The 18,780-nt window shown below is 41.9% G+C and overlaps 1 protein-coding gene across 5 annotated transcripts in view; it reads left to right on the top strand.

Moving 5' to 3' along the window:
- LOC143988871 (ornithine decarboxylase 1-like) overlaps positions 1-18,780 on the top strand; it is a 59,925-nt gene that overhangs the window by 25,788 nt on the left and 15,357 nt on the right. For 3 of the 5 annotated variants that reach the window (XM_077488775.1, XM_077488776.1, XM_077488774.1), the window contains exons 2-7: positions 7,632-7,920; positions 8,015-8,188; positions 8,281-8,453; positions 9,420-9,554; positions 11,677-11,842; positions 16,560-16,722. In XM_077488775.1, the coding sequence (XP_077344901.1) occupies positions 7,834-7,920; positions 8,015-8,188; positions 8,281-8,453; positions 9,420-9,554; positions 11,677-11,842; positions 16,560-16,722 (898 nt within the window). In that variant the 5' untranslated portion in view covers positions 7,632-7,833. The remainder of the gene's footprint in view (positions 1-7,631; positions 7,921-8,014; positions 8,189-8,280; positions 8,454-9,419; positions 9,555-11,676; positions 11,843-16,559; positions 16,723-18,780) is intronic. The other 2 variants (XM_077488778.1, XM_077488777.1) reach the window with 1 other exon arrangement.

Here is an 18,780-nt window from a genome sequence, read left to right as displayed (position 1 = left end):
CAACGAAAAGAAACAACATAATGTATTCCTGCCAATTTTATAGACAAACGAAAAACATTATCAATTCCCCATAGCAACCTTTTTCCTTCTTTTTTTTCCTTTCTCCTCCCTTTAAAAAGTGAGAGAGGGGGGAAAAAAAGGAAAAAGATAGGGAAGGAGGAGAAAAGAGAGGTACGTCTCCCTTACCCGCCAAAGAGTAAGATTCACATCACACGACCAATTAGTCTAATCCTCAAATTCCTCTCCAATCAACCTCTTCCCTTCTTCCGACTGTAAAAATATTTCCCAGGGAGCCCAAACTTGCAATATAGATTCCCTTTCCTCTGGAGGCATAGGGATCAGTTTTTCCATAATCCCAATTCTTCTTACTTTGCTTAACCATTGCGAAATTCGAGGTGCCCCTCTTTCTTTCCAACAAATGGTGATGCAGCTTTTAGCTGCATTCACCAGATGACATAGCATTGAATTCTTATATCTCTCTAGTGGGATATGTGTACATTGTAGTAGAAAAAAGGCCGGATCTTCCATAACATGATATTCAGTGAATAGTTGAGAGATTCTCTGAACTTCTTCCCAAAACTGTCTAATTACTGGGCAATACCAAAAAAAACATAAACTTTGTAAAAACTGTTCGGATTTTACTAAAAAAAGGCCAGTGGGATCAGGATCGGTAACGCCTAGAACAAATAGAGAAATTTAGGAACTATATTCATTTTCAAAATATTACTTCTCCCAAACCAAGAGTGTGAGGATTTACTCCATTCATCCTACAATATACTAATTTTCCTTAGTAAAGGTGGAAAATGTAATGCATATGCATCTGTTAGGTTAGGTGGGATCTGTATCCCTAAGTAGTTCAGCGCCGTAGCTGTCCATTTAAACTTAAAATTATTCTCCAGATTCTTTTGAGTGGAACACTCCAGTGATATCCCCATCGCCTCTGACTTGCTATAGTTTATTTGAAAATTAGACAGAGCTCCGTAACACTCTATTTCCCTTAATAAATTGGGTAATGATATTTGTGGACTAGAGAGTGAAAATAATAGATCGTCCGCGTATGCTGAAAGTTTGTATTCCTGATCCCCTAAGGGGATACCTTTTAATATCGGGGTTCTTTCTAATTCTATTTAACAAAGGTTCCAATGACAGCGCAAATAAAAGAGGCGACAAGGGGCATCCCTGACGCGTCCCATTGGATATTGGGAAGTTTTCAGAGTTTATCCCATTAACCTTCACCAAGGCTTGTGGCTTTGAATATACCCCTGCTATCCAGTCCAACACTACATATGTTTCAAGCCTTCTTCAAGCATGTTTGATACGTGTTATACCAACTTACCTTAGGTTTTTCTAATAAAAAAATATATATATATTTTTTAACTACAGACTGGTCCATCTTATTTAAACATCCCCAGGGGTATATGCCATGCCTAGTTCACCGGGCTCTTTTTTTCTTGTCGCTCTAAATCTAAGGGGTAGATCTGAAATGAGTGGAAGCTCTGCTGATTTTATCATCCAATCATGTGCAAGCTAAATTGCTGTTTTTTTATTTTCCTTGCATGTCCCCCCTCGGATCTAAAGTGACTTTGCACTGCAAGTTCACTGAAAGTGCACTTGGAAGTAAAGTGGATTTGCCTTTAGTAAATAACCCCCTATGTGTGGTGGAAAACTAACAGTGCACATCACCCTGAACACACCATGAAACAACCACTGTGAAACATGGTGGTGGCAGCATCATATTGTAGGGATGCTTCTCTTCAGCAGAGACAGGAAAGCTGGTCAGAGTTGATAGGAAGATGGATGGAGCCAAATACAGGTCATTTTTAGAAGAAAACCTGTTAGAGTCTGAAAAAGACTTGAGACTGGGGAGGAGGTTCACCTTCCAGCAGTACAACGATCCTAAACATACATCCAGAGCTACAATGGAATGGTTTTGATTAAAGCTTATTCATGTGTTAGAATGACCCAGTCAATGTCTAGACCTAAATCCAATTGACAATCTGTGGCAAGACTTTAAAATTGCTGTTCACAGACGCTCTCCATCCAATCTGACACAGCTTGCGCTATTTTGCAAACAAAAATGGGCAAAAATGTCATTCTCTAGGTGTGCAACGCTGGTAGAGACATCCCCAAAAAGACTTGCAGCTGTAATTTCAGCGAAAGATGGTTCTACAAAGTATTGAAACAGAGGGCTGAGTACAAAGAGACACCACATTTTTTAGATATTTATGTAGCGGCGGCTCTTGACGAGCACGCGCTATGCATTTTTTTAAAGTTATGCCTGAACTGCAGTTTGGTTTGGGTACAATTGTCTAAATTAGACTTCGACATCAGTCTGACTGGACTGTGAGATGTTTAGCCTGGCCACAGGGGGGTGCTGTTTGTTTTGGCAGGCATGGAACTATGGTTTGGTGCTTAAGTTGCTCTCTCTCAGAGCCCGCCCAGTGAGAGTGGTGCTCTCGCTGTGCTTTCTGGGAGAGGGTATTTAAGATGCAGACGTCACATGGTTCAGGGTTTCTGATCAAGAATGATATACTGACTTCATGGTCCTGGTCTTCCTGACCAGCCCTCAGGAAGGCTATGGCCTGGAGTGCGGATCCACCCGATTTTGATGTCTCGGGGCTGGCTAGCCCGAGGCAAGGAAACTAAAGGAGGATTCTCAGGTGGTTGGGTGCTGTCTCCAGTTTGGGAGAGACCCAGTAATTCAAGCATTCCAGGGGAGGACTCTTCACAAGAAGACAACGTACGGGTTGGTTTCTTAGTAAGAGCCTGGACTGGCTGAAGTACCCAAGAGAATCCGTTCTTGTGGATATCGCCAAGCTGGCTGAAAGATTCAGGTATCCTACGAGTGTTCTTCAAGTTAGTTTTCCTACGTGTTCTACAACAACGTCTGTGGCAGAGACATTATCTTGTACACTCTACAACAACGTCTGTGGCAGAGACTTGTTCCTGAGTAAGCACCTTGTTGGCTGCTAGGCCTTGTGAGAGATGGACTGTCCAACTTGAGTGAACATCCAGTTGCGAATGGCTATTCTCTGGATGCAGTCAAAGTAAGCAAGTTCTTCAATATTTTGACTTTGACACTGAGAGTACCTGAACTTCCTTTCCAACCCTCTGATCCCAATTTAAGAGACTGTTCATTGTCTATGTTTTGCAAATAAAATCCATTCAAGTGGATCTGTTATCGGTCTCTCAAGTTACTGGGCCATCTACCATGAGAAACCCATGGACGTGAAACGAGGAGAACAGAAGGTAATGGTAAGCCCAAATCTAACCAGCAGCTCCTTCGAGGGTAGTGCTACATTTATTTGTGAAAATTTTTGAAAACCATTTTTCATTTTCCTTCCACTTCACAATTATGTGCCACTTTGTGTTGGTCTATCACATAAAATCCCAATAAAATACATTTACGTTTTTGATTGTAACCTGTGGAAAATTTCAAGGGGTATGAATACTATTTCAAGGCACTGTTCATTGTACATTCACGTCAATCCCTGCCAGAGTAGATTTGCTTTTAAATCAAGTTGATTTACATCACTAGTAAAAATGCTTGATTTAAATCATAATTTTTAAAGAGCGACTCATCTCTGTCCTCCTCTGACCCGCTGTTGACTCACCGACAGTCCCATTCACTTTAATGGGATGGCTGGTGATGCGGCAGTGACACAACAAGGTGAGGGATGAGGCGGCAGCAGGTGAGTGGGTGCCCACTTACAGGCGCTGCCATGATGGATCTGAAATGACAGGCGCTCTTTAAATTTTAAGGACTTATTCTTGCTGGTAGTTAGAATCTTTAATATTTGCAAACAAAATGAAGGTTTCCTATTTAGAATAAGCTGTCAGGTTAGTAAAACAGCGATATCAGAACCGGTTTTGGTTTATAGGTTAAATACACATAGTTGGAGAACTACTAAAATTATTTTATTTCATTAAAACGGTAACATTAGGTACAGGGAGAACATGCAAACTCCAGGCAGGTAGTGTCATGGTCGGGATTTGAACCAGCAACCATTTTGCTGCTAGGTGAAAGTTTTGTTAACCATTACACCACTGTGCTGCACTGCATAACATGTCAGTATTTAGCCTTCCTATGACAAGATAGTTTGTATATTGTATGTTTTTTATATTTTATATTATATTTTAGCCCCTGATAAAAAGAAGTATGGATATTTTATAAAAGCGTCTCCTTGAACTTTTCTCAGAGGTGCTGTAAGTGTCTCTACATAGGATGATTGATAAACAGTGCCATAATAAGCTCCTGTAGCATCAGTAAAAATCATCATCCATTCGAGAATGAACATTAGACAGGTTCTAGATTAAAGTGATACTAAAGGTCTAATTCTTTCTTTTTAAATAACAAACATGTTATATTTACCTGTTCTGTGCAAGAGTTTTGAACAGAGCAACCCTGATCCTCCTCATTTTGGGTCCCTACCGGCGCTCTTCTCCCCTGCTGAGTACCTCCATAGCAAGCCCCTTGCTCTGGGGGCATTGGCACGTGCTCGCTCCCGAACACCACTTTGTGAGTACAAAAGACACACAGAACTGGGCTTGGCTTTGCACTCACTCTCTCCTAGCTGTCTGTGATTGACAGCATCGGGAGTCAATGGCTCCCGCTGCTCTTGCCGAGACAGCAGCCACTCTCGTGCACATCTTGGCTCTGGTAAGTATTTGGGGGGTGCAGGGGGAGTTGAATACTGAAGGTTTTTTTTACCTTTGTGCATAGAATGCATGAAGGTAACAGCATGACGCCTCCTTCGCTGGCCCCGGCTACCTGGAGCCGCGCTCAAAATGAGCGGACTTTTCTCCGGGTGGGATATTTCGAAAGTACGGCGAGTCAGACAGATTGGAGTGCAAAACTACTTTCTTAGTCCGCCGGACTTTTGGGTACGTCATGCTACTAAAATAGCTTACTTATATTGGACAATAGCAGTGGTTGTAGATCTAGGTGCCCTTGTTTTAACCCATTGTTCTCTACATACTATCTCGGTCTATATGTGTCTCCTGTGGCCACATGGCACCCTTTCTCCACTTTGGTGTTGACAGTTAAATGGGAGTCTATTGGTAATTGCTTGGTTTAATAAGTAGTAGTGGTCTTCAAACCTCTGAAGTAGCCATTATTTGTGCAACATGTCGAGATCAGACACCACATTACGAGCATCTACTTAACACATTATTGTAACTATATAACAGGCGTGTGTAATATATTCCTTTTTAGAGTGTTATTAAACTCACAAGAGTAAAATCAGTCTGTATATGCAGCATAGCATGCGTGTTATACTCCCTGTGGAACTTAGGGGGTTAATCCTCTGTATTGTGCAAAAAGGCTGTTTTATCTTGTATGCACAGATCCTTCCCTCCTGCACTGTCTATCTAGGGAAAGCTAGCTAACACAGGAAGGGTAGCCAACCTGCACATGCCCAGTTATGCCTTTTATGCTTGAGAAAACATTTACTTGTTCTCAGAGTTAGCCAGGTCACATGATATTGACATCACACGTGTGGTGAAACTGTGCTGTTTTTATTATTTAACTGTGGTATACAGATCAGCAAAAAAAGGTATATAGTGGCAATATTTTAATGTAAAAAGAAGCTGTGAGCACTGTGGGGGGGGTGAACTATTTTCATATTACTGGGTTTAGTAACACTTTAATGATCATGTTTTAATTATGTATTTAAGAAAAAAAAATAATCTTTTTCAAAATGTTGGCACTTCTATAATCCCATCACATATCCATTCCTTATAATGTAATACACTACTCACTAACACAAAGCAGTCATAGTATATCATATCTCTCAGCTGATCACTAGCAGCACAGTTGGCTATTCCACACACACCCCTAGTCAGTCAGTGTGCCAGTAATCCAGCTCTCACCTAAACATCGGAGTCATGGAGACACCTCCAAGATAGTGTGTTGAGTTAATGTGGATTGCCACGTGGCTGTGCCATGACGCAGCATTTTGTCCACTGATTTTTTTTTTTCAAAAGGCTAAGCCACATGGCACGGCAGAGAAGAAAGGTGACGCACAAGAATGATGCTAAACTAGGAAAGGCTGCTCAGGTCGATGATGAACAGGAAAGGGGTGTGTCATCTTTCTTCTCTGCTGTGTCCCTTGTATGCAGCCTAGTCCACTGAAGTATCCTCCGTGTTTGCTGGAGTCTGAACCCTTAGAAGTATCTATCTGGTTCTGGGACTGAGCTCCGTGATTGGCATCCATTGGTTACCTTCCTTTGACATGCTTTTTGTGCTTGCGATTCGGTAAGCCTCCAATTCTTAAAGTGGAGGGCCACCCTGAAAAAACAAAAATACATTAAAATTTAGAAAAAAATCTGAAAAAAAAAAATGAAAAAAATATTTTTTTTAACTTACCAGAAATGCCTGTTGCTAGGCACATCGTCCTAATCTGCCTCTTCCTCCTCCGCGGTGATCTTCTGTCTTCTCTCCTCCGCGCGGCGTCTTCCGGGTAATGGGTCGCGCTGTGTTCTGGGAACTGTGTGTCCCAGAACACAGCGCGCCCCATTCACAAAGCGCTGCACGTTTTGCGCATGCGCAGTAGGAAACAGGCAGTGAAGCCGCAAGGCTCCACTGCCTGTTTCCCTTAGCTAAAATGGCGGCGCCGGGACCCAAGAGCTGAGGGACGGGTCAGCCTCGGGCGGCCGACATCGCGAGTGCCTTGGACAGGTAAGTCTGTTTATTAAAAGTCAGCAGCTACAGTGTTTGCAGCTGCTGACTTTAAAAATTTTTTTTTTTTAAACTGGCCCTCCTCTTTAAGGTGGTTGCATGTGGTGTTGGATCTCACTTGGAATCACTGTGTGCCTCTTTGTGTATGGTTTTTTTTGAAGGGAAGAATCTGTCATCAATTCCTCTTCTGAGTTTACACTCACCAAAGACTTTTATTTACTTATAATCACTATTTTTTGCATGGATTCACTTCTATAGATTTTTAAATTTTTATGATATTTTGTCACTATAATCAATTTCTATATGGCGTGAATAATTGTTAATTTTGCAATTAGCACTCAATATTTATTTACTTATTTTTTTAAGCACTACTACATATGTTTTTCCTGTTTCTACTGTATGTATCCTACCTCTAGCAGCTGCTTTTTTATATCTAGATTTTTAGTTTGTAATGTTTTTAGTTTAGTGCAGTATATATACACATATTTTTTATATTCAAAAATCATTGATAAAAACATTAATGTCGAGTTCCACATTGAGCCCTACTGGACTGAGAGACCTCAATGTATAGATCCATTTAATGTCCCTCCTGGAGAGGTCCCAGACAGATCCCCTTCTGGAAATAAATACCACTAAAAGAAAGCTCTATCTGTCTAAAAAAAATGATAAAAATTGTGCAATGCATAATCGTGCAATTGTCATTTAAAGTGTGACAGCACTGAAAGTGCATGGAAAGTGCCCAATAGGCAAGTGGTTAAAGAACTGGAGGCCAGACACATGTAGGGATCAGTCGCAGAGAGGGGCAGATACTACTGTTCACCTCCTAGGATTGGTAATAAGGGATATATTGTTGGATGGTTGAAATATATATTGGTTTCTACTGCATATTATGACATACTGGTTATTACTATATTGAGGGAATTTATTGCATTTTGCTGGCTTTATCATGCAGAGCACCAACAGCCCAGCATCAAAGAACAGATCCTTTGTTGGAAGTATGTCTTGTACTATCTGAGGGGCTTCCATTTCACCGTACAACCACCTTTGGGGCAAAGTTGAGGCTCTTTTTGCAATAAACACCATCTCCTACCTAGCTGTCTTCACTTTTACAGTTTGTTGCATTCTTCATTATTTGGGCTTGTAACTCGGACAAAATGAACAGCTTTGACTTTAGCTTCCTTGAGGAAGGATTCACTGCCCAGGATATCCTGGAACAGAAAATCAATGAAGTTTCCTTGTCTGTAAGTATCTCAAGTAATGTTATATAGCGGCTTGGTTGCAGATGTAATGACTGTTGAAATGTCTAACTTTAGTAAATCCCTTTGATTTTTCCAGGATGACAAGGGTGCTTTTTATGTAGCTGATCTTGGTGACATTGTAAAGAAACATATCCGGTGGCTTAAGGCAATTCCTCGTGTAACACCATTTTATGCTGTTAAATGTAACGACGGCAAAGCCATTGTGACGACAATAGCCAATTTGGGGGCAGGATTTGATTGTGCCAGCAAGGTGTGTAATAGAACATGAGCCAAGAGAAAAATCTATCTACAGTTTTCTTTTATAAATGCCATATGTGTTCCAATGTCTCCATTTCGCCTCAGGCTGAAATTCAGTTTGTCCAGAGCATTGGTGTCCAACCAGAGAGAATCATTTATGCCAACCCATGTAAACAAATTTCTGAGATAAAATACGCAGCAAGCTGTGGTGTTGAGAAGATGACATTTGATAGCGAGGGGGAACTAATTAAAGTGGCCAAGAATCATCCCAATGCCAAGTAAGGAACTAAATGATATAAATGCTTTATAAAACATTATGCATATACAGGTACCTGTATTATATAATACAAATAAATGGCAACTTAATCTATGCAAAATCTAAAGTTTTGTCTTTGGCATATGAAAAGTATAGAACATATGCCACTACTTATTGTCTTTTTAGAGAAATTTCCCTTAAAGTATTAGGGTCACCTATTTAAAAAAAAATAATAATACAAATGTGAACTAACACCTTACATCCCCCCCCCCCCCAAGTCCCCGCTGCACTTACCTTTGCAGGTGATTAGCTGACAGTGTAGTTGTTTGGGGATATGAAATCACCCACTCTTCCTCCCTCTAGTGATTCCAGGATGGATCATAATGATTTTGATTGGCCAATGCCGGCAGGTTAATGCTTTGACCAGTTGGAGCCACTCTGGTCTGTCCCAGTATCCCTACAGAAGGGGAATAAGAGGGGGGACCCCTATACCAGCTGTCTGGGCAGTGACAGCTTATCACCCGCAAAGGTAAGTGCAGCAGGAACCAGGGGGTGTGAAGGGTGAAAGATTTTCATCTTTTAATTTTTTTTAGAAGAGGTGAACGTACACTATAACTTCTGTCCTGTGTAGACCATCAGGAAGCGAGAGGATATCTGATGTAAATACAGCTGTAACCAGAACATACTTCCCTGCCCTGTCCAAAACTACAAACATGTTTGCTATATAATGATTTTAATAAAATGGCAGCAGCTGCATTGGAATGTATACACTTATTTGGCACAGGCCTGATCTCCTATGATCCGCTAGAGCTGTTATGTTGGCAAATGTTTTTTCTTGGAGAAATATTACTAAATGCCCCAAGAATTTATGTTGTACCAAAATCAGTCAATTTTACTTTATTCAAATCAAAAGCCTAAAGGTAGGATGCCCAACAATTTTTCTGCGGCTATAATGGTAGAACTCAAGTTCTCTGCCTTTGTCTTTCAGACTTGTGTTGCGAATAGCCACAGATGACCCCAAGGCTATGTGTCAGCTAAGTGTGAAGTTTGGTGCCACTCTTAAAACAAGCAGGATGCTTCTTGAGCGTGCTAAAGAATTGAACATCAATGTCATTGGTGTAAGGTATGGATATTTGAGAAAGTCCCTCTTTATTACTTTAAAACCACACACAGATAAAAAAAAAACTTAACCAAAAATCTGTTAATATCAAATGGTAAAGTCCAAATAATAATTGAGGACATTTTATGGAGAAGGAATAAATATACTGTATTTGCCCATGGTGTAATAGTTTAACCACTTCAGTCCCGGAAGGATTTGCCCCATTAATGACCAGGCCATTTTTTGCAATTGCCTGGTCGTGCAGCATTCTACCCAAACAAAATTGATGTTTTGGTGGTATTTGATCACCTCTGCTGTTTTATTTTCTTTAGCGCTATAAACAAAAAAAGAATGACAATAAAAAAAAAAAAAAGAAAAACATGTATTCATCAGTTTAGGCAGATATATTCTTCTACATATTTTTGGTTAAAAAAAAATCTCAATAGGCGTATATTGATTGGTTTGTGCAAAAGTTATTGCATCTACAAACTACGGGATAGATTTAGGGACTTTAAATTTTTTTTTTATTGTTTTTACTGGTTATGGCTGCGATCTATGATTTTTAGCAGGACTGCGTCATTGCGGCCAACAACTCTGACCTCAAGTGACCACAGATGACAATTTTTGGGAACCAGTGACATTATTACAGTGATCAGTGCTATAAAAATGCACTGATCAATGTAAAAATGACACTGGCAGGGAAGGGCTCAACACTAGGGGGCGACCAAGGCGTTAAGTGTGTTACCTAGGTGTGTTCTAACTGTAGGGAGGTGGGCCTACTGGAACATGACTGAGATCACTGTTGCCGATTACTGCGGACAGTAGATCTCTGTCATGTCACTAGGCAGAACGGGGAATCACCTTGTTTACATAGGCAGTTCCCCGTTCTGCCTCTCCTCAGCATGATTGCGGGTCACCGGCGTACATCAATTCTGAAGGCATGCTCCCTCCTTGCACGGACCGATGTACAGGTACTTTGATTCGTGCAGGAGAGCCAACCTGCCACAGTATACCTTTTTTCCAATAAGCCTAGGCAGTTTTGACAAATCATTGTTTAAGAAGTTGTTCAAATGGGTCTGGAGCAGGGGCGTAACTATAGGGGGTGCAGCAGTCACGACCGCAACTGGGCCCTGTGATGCAGGGGGCCCATGCAGCCCCCTCTACATATGGCCAGCAGCAGCATAGGGAGCTAAGGGTACCAGTGCACCATGCACACGGGTGGCTGGAGGTGGAGGATGACTAGCAGAGCTCCATGCTCGACTATCGCACTGGCTGCTCTTTAGTTGTGCATTCCCCGCATGACCTGTGTCCTCGGCCGGCTCCTCAGAGTACCCCTCTCCTGCTTCATGCATTGCCGCTCAGTCCGATGTCTGTTCTCCCCAGCCAGAGTCCCGCCCCCCCCCTGAGTCCGGCCCACACTGCACTGCATACTTCTCCCGGGTAAACAAACTTTAAGCACACAGATGCAGTGCAGCCCTAATGAGAGCCCCCCGGAGGACACTGCAGGCTTGTCTGCCAGCCCCCCTCCTCCCCCGTCATACACAGATGATGAAAGGTCTTTCTGGGAGATATACTGATCGCTCGTCCCGCACACTGGATGGAGCCCAGGCCAACATGGATGAGTGCACGGCCTACAGCTTGGTCATGGTGAGTGAGAGGACCCCCACACACTATTACATACCCCCTCCATCTCCCCCTGGGGACAGGGACCCCTTCTGACGTGGGGACAGGGACTCCCACCTCCCCTGGGGACAGGAACCCCTTCTCACCTGGGGGCAGTAACTTCATCTGCCCTGGAGAAAAGGACCTCATCTCTTCTGGGGATGGGGACCCCATCCTGCCTAGGGACAGTCCCCCAATGGGGGCCCCTAAAAATGTAAAAAAAAATAAAAAAAACAATACCGATACCAGTGGTGGAACTACAGAAAAAAACACTGATACCAGTGGTGGAACTACAGGGCTCACAAAGGTCATACCTGTGACCACGCCCTGGAGTTCCACCGCCGGACTCGGAGGGAAGGGCCCTGGCTGGGGTTCGGGGGGCCCTTCATGGTTTCTTGCATCGGGGCCCTGAAGGTTCTAGTTACGCCACTGGTCTGGAGTATTATGAGTTCAAAGTCTTATGATATCCCTTTTCTTTATTTAGCTTTCATGTTGGCAGTGACAGCGAAGACACACAAACATTTGTCCAAGCTATATCTGATGCTCGCTGTGTCTTTGATATGGGAGTTGAACTTGGCTTCAACATGCACTTACTTGACATTGGTGGAGGCTTCCCTGGATCCAAGAATTCCAGGCTGAACTTCGAGGAGGTAATGCATGCTCTTTATTGTGATTCTTAGCTAGGGGCAACATGGACCGATATTATTATTGACAGTTAAATAGCTAAGTATATGTTTGAACTTAGGATTACAGGGTTTGCTAAATTAATTAAAGTTTACATACATATAAACCATCTGCTTCATTTGTTCCATATGCTGTATGTTGTAATTCTGTGGTCTGCACTACTACCTAACCTCATAAGCGCAATAGGGAGAATTGTATTCTCATTCAGCCTTTTTGAGCCCCTTTCGCACTGCCGCGACTTGAAAGTCACACGATTTGATGCGATTTTGCAGCTGCAATTTTGACACGATTTCAGGAAATGCCTGTGTAAACTTGAGGTCCATGGACCTCAACTCGCATCAAAGTCAGTATGACTTGAAGTCACACAGATATAAATGGTTATCATTGGGAATCATGGGGTACGACTTTACATGTGACTCTGATGTCCAAAGTCGCAAGAAAAGACGCACAAGTGTGAAAGGGGCCTAACACTTTATGGTGTGTCCTTATTAAACTCAAAACTTAAGCACATAGGGAACACCTAAAGTGCAAAAGTTGGGCATGCAAGCTGGTTAACCAAAGGATTCCATCTTATGTGTTTGTGATTTAGGATTAGGGCCATAAATCCAGTGTAACTGGAAATATATTTCACATACACTCCAATATTAAGAAAAGAAGTGAGCTGAAGCAGTGGCCTAGCGTGAGTCGTCAGCAAGGCAATTTATTTGCGCCCCCTAATCTGTGGACTTTTAGCGCCCCCTGAGTCCCTTCCACTAGTACTGTATTGAACCTGTTATGGTACATTTTAGGATTAATCATACATATACTATATATATATATATATATATATATATATATATATATATATATATATATATATATATATATATATATACAGTATTTATTATTATTTAAGGAATATACTATCGAAAGCATATATATTATATTGGCGGTCCTTACCAAAGAATGTAGGTTTAGAGACTGTTATGCCTGTTTTGCTGCTGCATACATGAGTCCTTCAGTGCACCCACTTTTATTTTAACAATCTTACAACTTAATATATGAAAATGAAATGTGTATTCCAAGTCATTAATGCTTTCAAGATTTAACAGTAAGGAATTATATTTTGGCTAAAGAGCAGCAAAGAGACAGCCCCACATATTCAGCAAAGAGACAGCCCAATCCAGCAAAGAGACAGCCCAATCCAATAATGAGACATATAACAAGGAGACAGCCCCACATATTCAGCAAAGAGACAGCCCATTCCAGCAAAGAGACAGCCCAATCCAATAATGAGACATATAACAAGGAGACATCCCCATATAGCAAAGAGATGAGAGGCAGGCTGCAACCTGGACACATTACTCAAAACCTGCACTGTCTGGATGAATCTTGAACAGATGGCAACACTAGGTGTCACTCATGCCCTTCATAATACAGTGGGTCCCTATAGAGACCCCCATTAGATAATTTTAGGGTTCTCTAAGGGGGTGGGAGGTGCTGATATAAGGGCACTCTGATCTAATGGGGGTCTCTAAGGAGGGGTTCTGATATAAGGGGGCTGTGATCTAATGTTGGGAGGGGTCTCTAAAGGGAAGTGCTAATATAAAGGGACTCTGATCTAATGGGGGTTCTCTAAGGGGGGTTGCTGACTGCTGATTTAATGGTTGGTCACCAACCATTATATAAGCAGTCAGCACTCCACCTTAGAGAGCCCCCATTCACTCAGAGTCACCTTATATCAGTGTCCCCCTCCCCCCCTTACAGAAGCGATTTGTTCAGAGTCCTTTTATATTAGCACCCCCACCCTTTAAAGACTCCAATTAAATCCCACTTACAAAATCAATTAGGTCAAGTCCTCTCATATCAGTGCCGCCTTCCCCTGAAGACCCCGATCAGCCTGCCCGAGAGCCGCTGCGACCAAGGAAGTGTGGTATCTGGATTTTGGGGGCAGAGCTGGGAAGGTGGAGCAGCTCTACTGTAGTATTCTTTTCCTCTCACTGTGAGGGGGGAGGAGGGGGAGTCCCAACTGGTGCCTTAGTGCACTTTGAGCAGAGCACTCAGGACTTGTTTCAGCACTGTGATGGGACGGTTGTACTGGAGATATCAGTGTCCAGGTTTCAGGTGGAATGAAACCTGGTCACCCAGCACAACTGGGATGGGGTGGGACTAATTTCGGTGCCCCTCTAAATGTTGCACCCAGGGTGACTGCACCGGTGCTCCCCCCCCCCCCCCCCCCCCACGCTATGCCACTGAGTTTGAGTGAGCAGTCTATTTTGTGCCATAAAGTAGACTGCTTCCTACCTTCCTGCCTAGCTTAGGTTTGCAATGAACACAACATATTTTGCCATGATGGACCTTAAAGTTGCAACCAATTGTAATATGGAATATGATGATTAAGCCTTTTATTTATGCACAATGGTTGCTCTTTCAATATGGATGGCGCCATTTAAAGCCTAATCCTCTAGCTCCTAATCCTGTCAGTAGAAATAGGGCATCAACTTTCCAAGTGTGTCTAATTTCAAATTCATGTAGCAAATCAAAGGAGAAGGCCTTCAAAAAATACAAGGTTGAGGGATCATCATCAGTATTCAGACCTTATAAAGAATGCAAGAAGAAATTTAAGGGTGCAATTAGGGCAGCTAAGATAGAACACGAAAGACACATAACGGAGGAGAGCAAAAAAAATCCCAAGAAATTCTTTAAGTATGTAAACAGTAAAAAAGGGAGGACAGACCACATCTGGTTACAAAGTATAGGGAAGATGGCGAAGTTATTGAATTTATTCTTCTCCTCCGTCTTCATGAGGGAATTGAGGGGCTTCAGCAACCAAAACTGCAGTGTTTATCCTTATGACACATCACAGGAAGCACCTCCATGGTTAAGACTTGGGAAATTTAACATTAATAAATCACTGGGACCAGGTGGCTTGCATCTGAGTGTACTTAGGGAACTCAGTCAAGTAATTGCCAGACCATTGTTCCTAATTTTTACTGACAATTTACTGACTGGAATGGTACCAGCTGATTGGAAAAAAATCCAATGTAGTACCAATATATAAAAGAAGGCCAAAAATACATCCCTGGGAATTACAGACCAGTTAGCTTAACATCAATAGTATGTAAACTCTTGGAGGGAGTGATAAGGGACTATATACAAGATTTTAGTAATGAGAAGGGTATCATTAGCAGTAATCAGCATGTATTCATGAAGAATCGTTCTTGCCAAACCAATCTATTAATCTTCTATGAGGAGGTGAGTTGCCATCTAGATAAACGATGGCCCGTAGTTGTGGTGTATCTGGATTTTGCAAAAGCATTTGACATAGTTCCCCATAAACGTTTACAGCCCAATATAAGGTCCGTTGGCATGAATTATAGGGTGAGTACATGGATTGAAAACTGTCTACAAGGGCGAGTTCAGAGGGTGGCGATATTGGTGGGAGTACTCGGAATGGTCAGGGGTGGGTAGTGGGGTCCTCCAGGGTTCTGTGCTGGGGCCAATCCTATTTATTTTTGTTCATAAATTACCTGGAGGATGGGGTAAACAGTTCAATCTTTGTATTTGCGGAAGACACTAAGCTAAACAGGGCGATAACTTCTCCGCAGGATGTGGAAACCTTGCAAAAAGATTTGAACAAATTAATGGGATGGGCAACTACATGGCAAATGAGGTGTAATGTAGAAAAATGTAAAATAATGCATTTGGTTAGCAAAAATATGAATGCAATCTATAAACTGGGGGGGGGGGGGGTAACCTCTGAGGGAATCTAGGCTGGAATAGGACCTGGGGGTCCTAGTAGATGACAGGCTCAGCAAGCTGCTGCTAACAAAGCAAAAAGAATATTGGCATGCATTAAAAAGGAAATCAAACCTTCAGTGATAAAACAATAATTCTCCTGCTCTACAAGACTCTGGTTTGGCCACACCTAGAGTATGCTGTCAAGTTCTGGGCACTAGTTCTCAGGAAGGATGTACTGGAAATGGAGCGAGTACAAAGAAGGGAAAAAAAGCTAATAAAGGGTCTGGAGGATATTAGTTATGAGGAAAGGTTGCGAGCACTGAACTTGTTCTCTTTGGAGAAGAGACGCTTGAGAGGGGATATGATTTCAATTTACAAATACCATACTGGTGACCCCACAATAGGAATAAAACTTTTTTGTGGAAGGGAGTTTAAGATGACACGTGGCCACTCATTAAAATTAGAAGTAAAGTGGTTTAACATTAAACTACATAAAGGGTTCTTTACTGTAAGAGCGGCAAGGATGTGGAATTCCCTCCCACAATTGGTGGTCAGTTTAAAAAAAAAACTATTAGCTAAGCAATAATATTGACATAATCACATATATAGGTTTGACGTGATGGACTTGTGTCTTTCTTCAACATCACCTACAATATGTAAATCCTTGTGTAAACCAAATTACTTTTGGAAATAGTCAACTAGAGGGGTTTCTGCATTTTGCTAGGAGTAGTTTTTAACATGTTGAAGAAAATGCTTTCATATCAGTATGGTTACATTTATTTTAAATTGCCCCCTAAGCAGCTTAGAGTGGTTATAAAAAATAAAACATTTTGGTATACAACTACTGGGATGTTTTTTACCTTAATGCAGGGACTGCATTAAGGTAAAAATTGTCTAGCTTTGAACTACACCTTGTTTAAATGTATAAAAGCAATGCTCCATTTTTTTTTTAATTCTCTTTAGGTGATGTCAGTGATAAATCTAACCTTGGATAAATATTTCCCTGCAAACTCAGGTGTGCAAATCATTGCAGAGCCTGGAAGATACTATGTGGCATCTGCGTTAAAATTGGCTGTCAATGTTATTGCTAAGAAAGTCATGCTGACTGAACAGACGGGCTCTCATGGTATGTAGTGCAAATGGATACAACTTGCTGGTTTCACCCTAAGCATGCTTTAAGGCTAAAGTCACATGTCTGATGCAAATTTCCCCTCAGTTTTCACTGTGAATTTCAGAAATTTTCAGCAGTTCAGATGCAGTTCAGATGCAAATTCTTGGAGCCAGCGGCCACCAGCATCTTTAACATTAGCTGGTTAGTATGGAGCAGGCTGAGAAGCCAGCCATCGAGTCCTTAACAACGAATGACTCATCAGCTGTCAGCGGGCTTCACCGATGACAAATGAAAGTAAAAAGAAACATTGCCAGCAATAAAAAAGTGTGAAAAAAAACAGCATGGGATTTCCCCCATCCATACCAGGCCCTTTTGGGTCTGGTACAGATTTTAAGGAGAACCCCACGCCAAAAATCTAAAATGGAGTTGGGTCCTCCCAAATCCATAGCAGGCCCTTAGGTCTGCTATGGATTTTAAGGGGGGGACCCCTTGCCAATTTTTTATCTTTTTTTAATTGGCATGCAGCCTGGCAGGCCAGGAAAAGGGGGGGGCGAGCAACCTCCCACCCCCCCACCCCCCCCCCCCCGAACCATACCAGGCCACATGCCCTCAACATAAGGTGGGTGCTTTGGGGCAGGGAGGTTGATAACTGAATGTAAAAAGAAACATTTTTTAAATTATTGTAAAAAGCCGCTCTTAGGTAAGCAATCTCAGTTGTCTCAGTTGCAGCCTCCCCTAAAAATAAAGCTCTCTTTTTTTGTTTTTCACAAAAAGTTTTTTACGTGCGTTTGCACGTTAGTCACTGTATTGTTTGGTTATGTTGCACTGCATATTATTTACATGATATGTGTAGTACGCCCTGATAGGGATTGAGTACCTTCTCATTTGATGACTAACTGACCCCATGATTAAATTATCATCCTAAGCCGGTATTTAATACCATATAGTATTGGGGACATTTAGTCAGCATATGTATTAATATAAGCACTAACATGTAGTATAGCACACGTATTTTTATGTATATAGAGTGTAGTCTCTTTTTTATATCACTGCTGTTTGATACCTTCTAAATTTCTCTGTAATAGGCACTCTTGGTGTATATGGTGTGGTTCTCTCTCTTTTTTTTTATATATCACTGCATGTTTAATACTCCCTAATTCTCTCTGCAATAGGCATACTAGCTCTATGCAGCTCATATGAAAATATTCAGGGTACAACAGTAGTATATATGCCCGTATAAAAGGTAGCACCACCGACCCCATTTTTAGTATAAACCTAAAAAGAAACATTGTCAGCAATAAAAAAAAGTGTGAAAAAACAGCGTAGGGTTTCCACCCATCCATACCATGCCCTTTTGGGTCTGGTTAATATTTTATGGGGAGGCCCACACCAAAATTTAAAATGGAGTGGGGTCCCCCCAAATCCATACCAGATCCTTAAGTTGTTTTTATTATTATTATTGTTATTGGTTTTGTTTTTTTGTTTTTTAATAACGGAATTGTCAAAAACTGTCTCTGTGTTTTTATTTCTGTAGCAAGGCCAGGGACAGCTGACATCCTTTTGTATGTAGTAGTTTGTGAGGCATGGTGGGCTTATAGTTGCTAAAGTTATTGAGCACCAGACACTTCTTGGATGCAAAAGAAAGTTTATTTCTCTTAACAAACCTTTTTTTTTGGGGGGGGGGGGGATTGGGGCCAGGACACCCTTAGGTAGTTGCAACTTCAATTGGCAGACTCCGAGACTTCAATAGGAAGACAGCCATGCAGCGAAAGGCCCAAGCAAGAAGCCACATCTGCATGTGTAGGAATGCTGTCTCCTATGGTAACAGTCTTTAACAGTTCCAAACACAGGCTTAACAGTTCCTTTACTTTCACTACAATCACTCCTTGTAGTTCTACAGCACGCTCTCACTAGACCCACTGATTCACTGCCACTGAATCCTATGAGCTCCTCCAATCTTTGCGGTGGTATCTTCACACAAGCGTCGCCCCAGCTTCTCTGCTGGGTCCCTAGCACTCTAGATACCTCTCAAGCTTCACCCACGCTGGCCTGCTCGGTCCCTAGCTTGACCTA

This window comes from Lithobates pipiens, unplaced genomic scaffold (genome assembly GCF_037356315.1).
Source record: "Lithobates pipiens isolate NorthernLeopardFrog02 unplaced genomic scaffold, aLitPip1_a1.2 Scaffold_18, whole genome shotgun sequence".
NCBI lineage: Eukaryota > Metazoa > Chordata > Amphibia > Anura > Ranidae > Lithobates > Lithobates pipiens.
The sequence above is the reverse complement of the archived record's forward strand: the minus strand, read 5'-3'. Positions and strand labels throughout refer to the sequence as shown.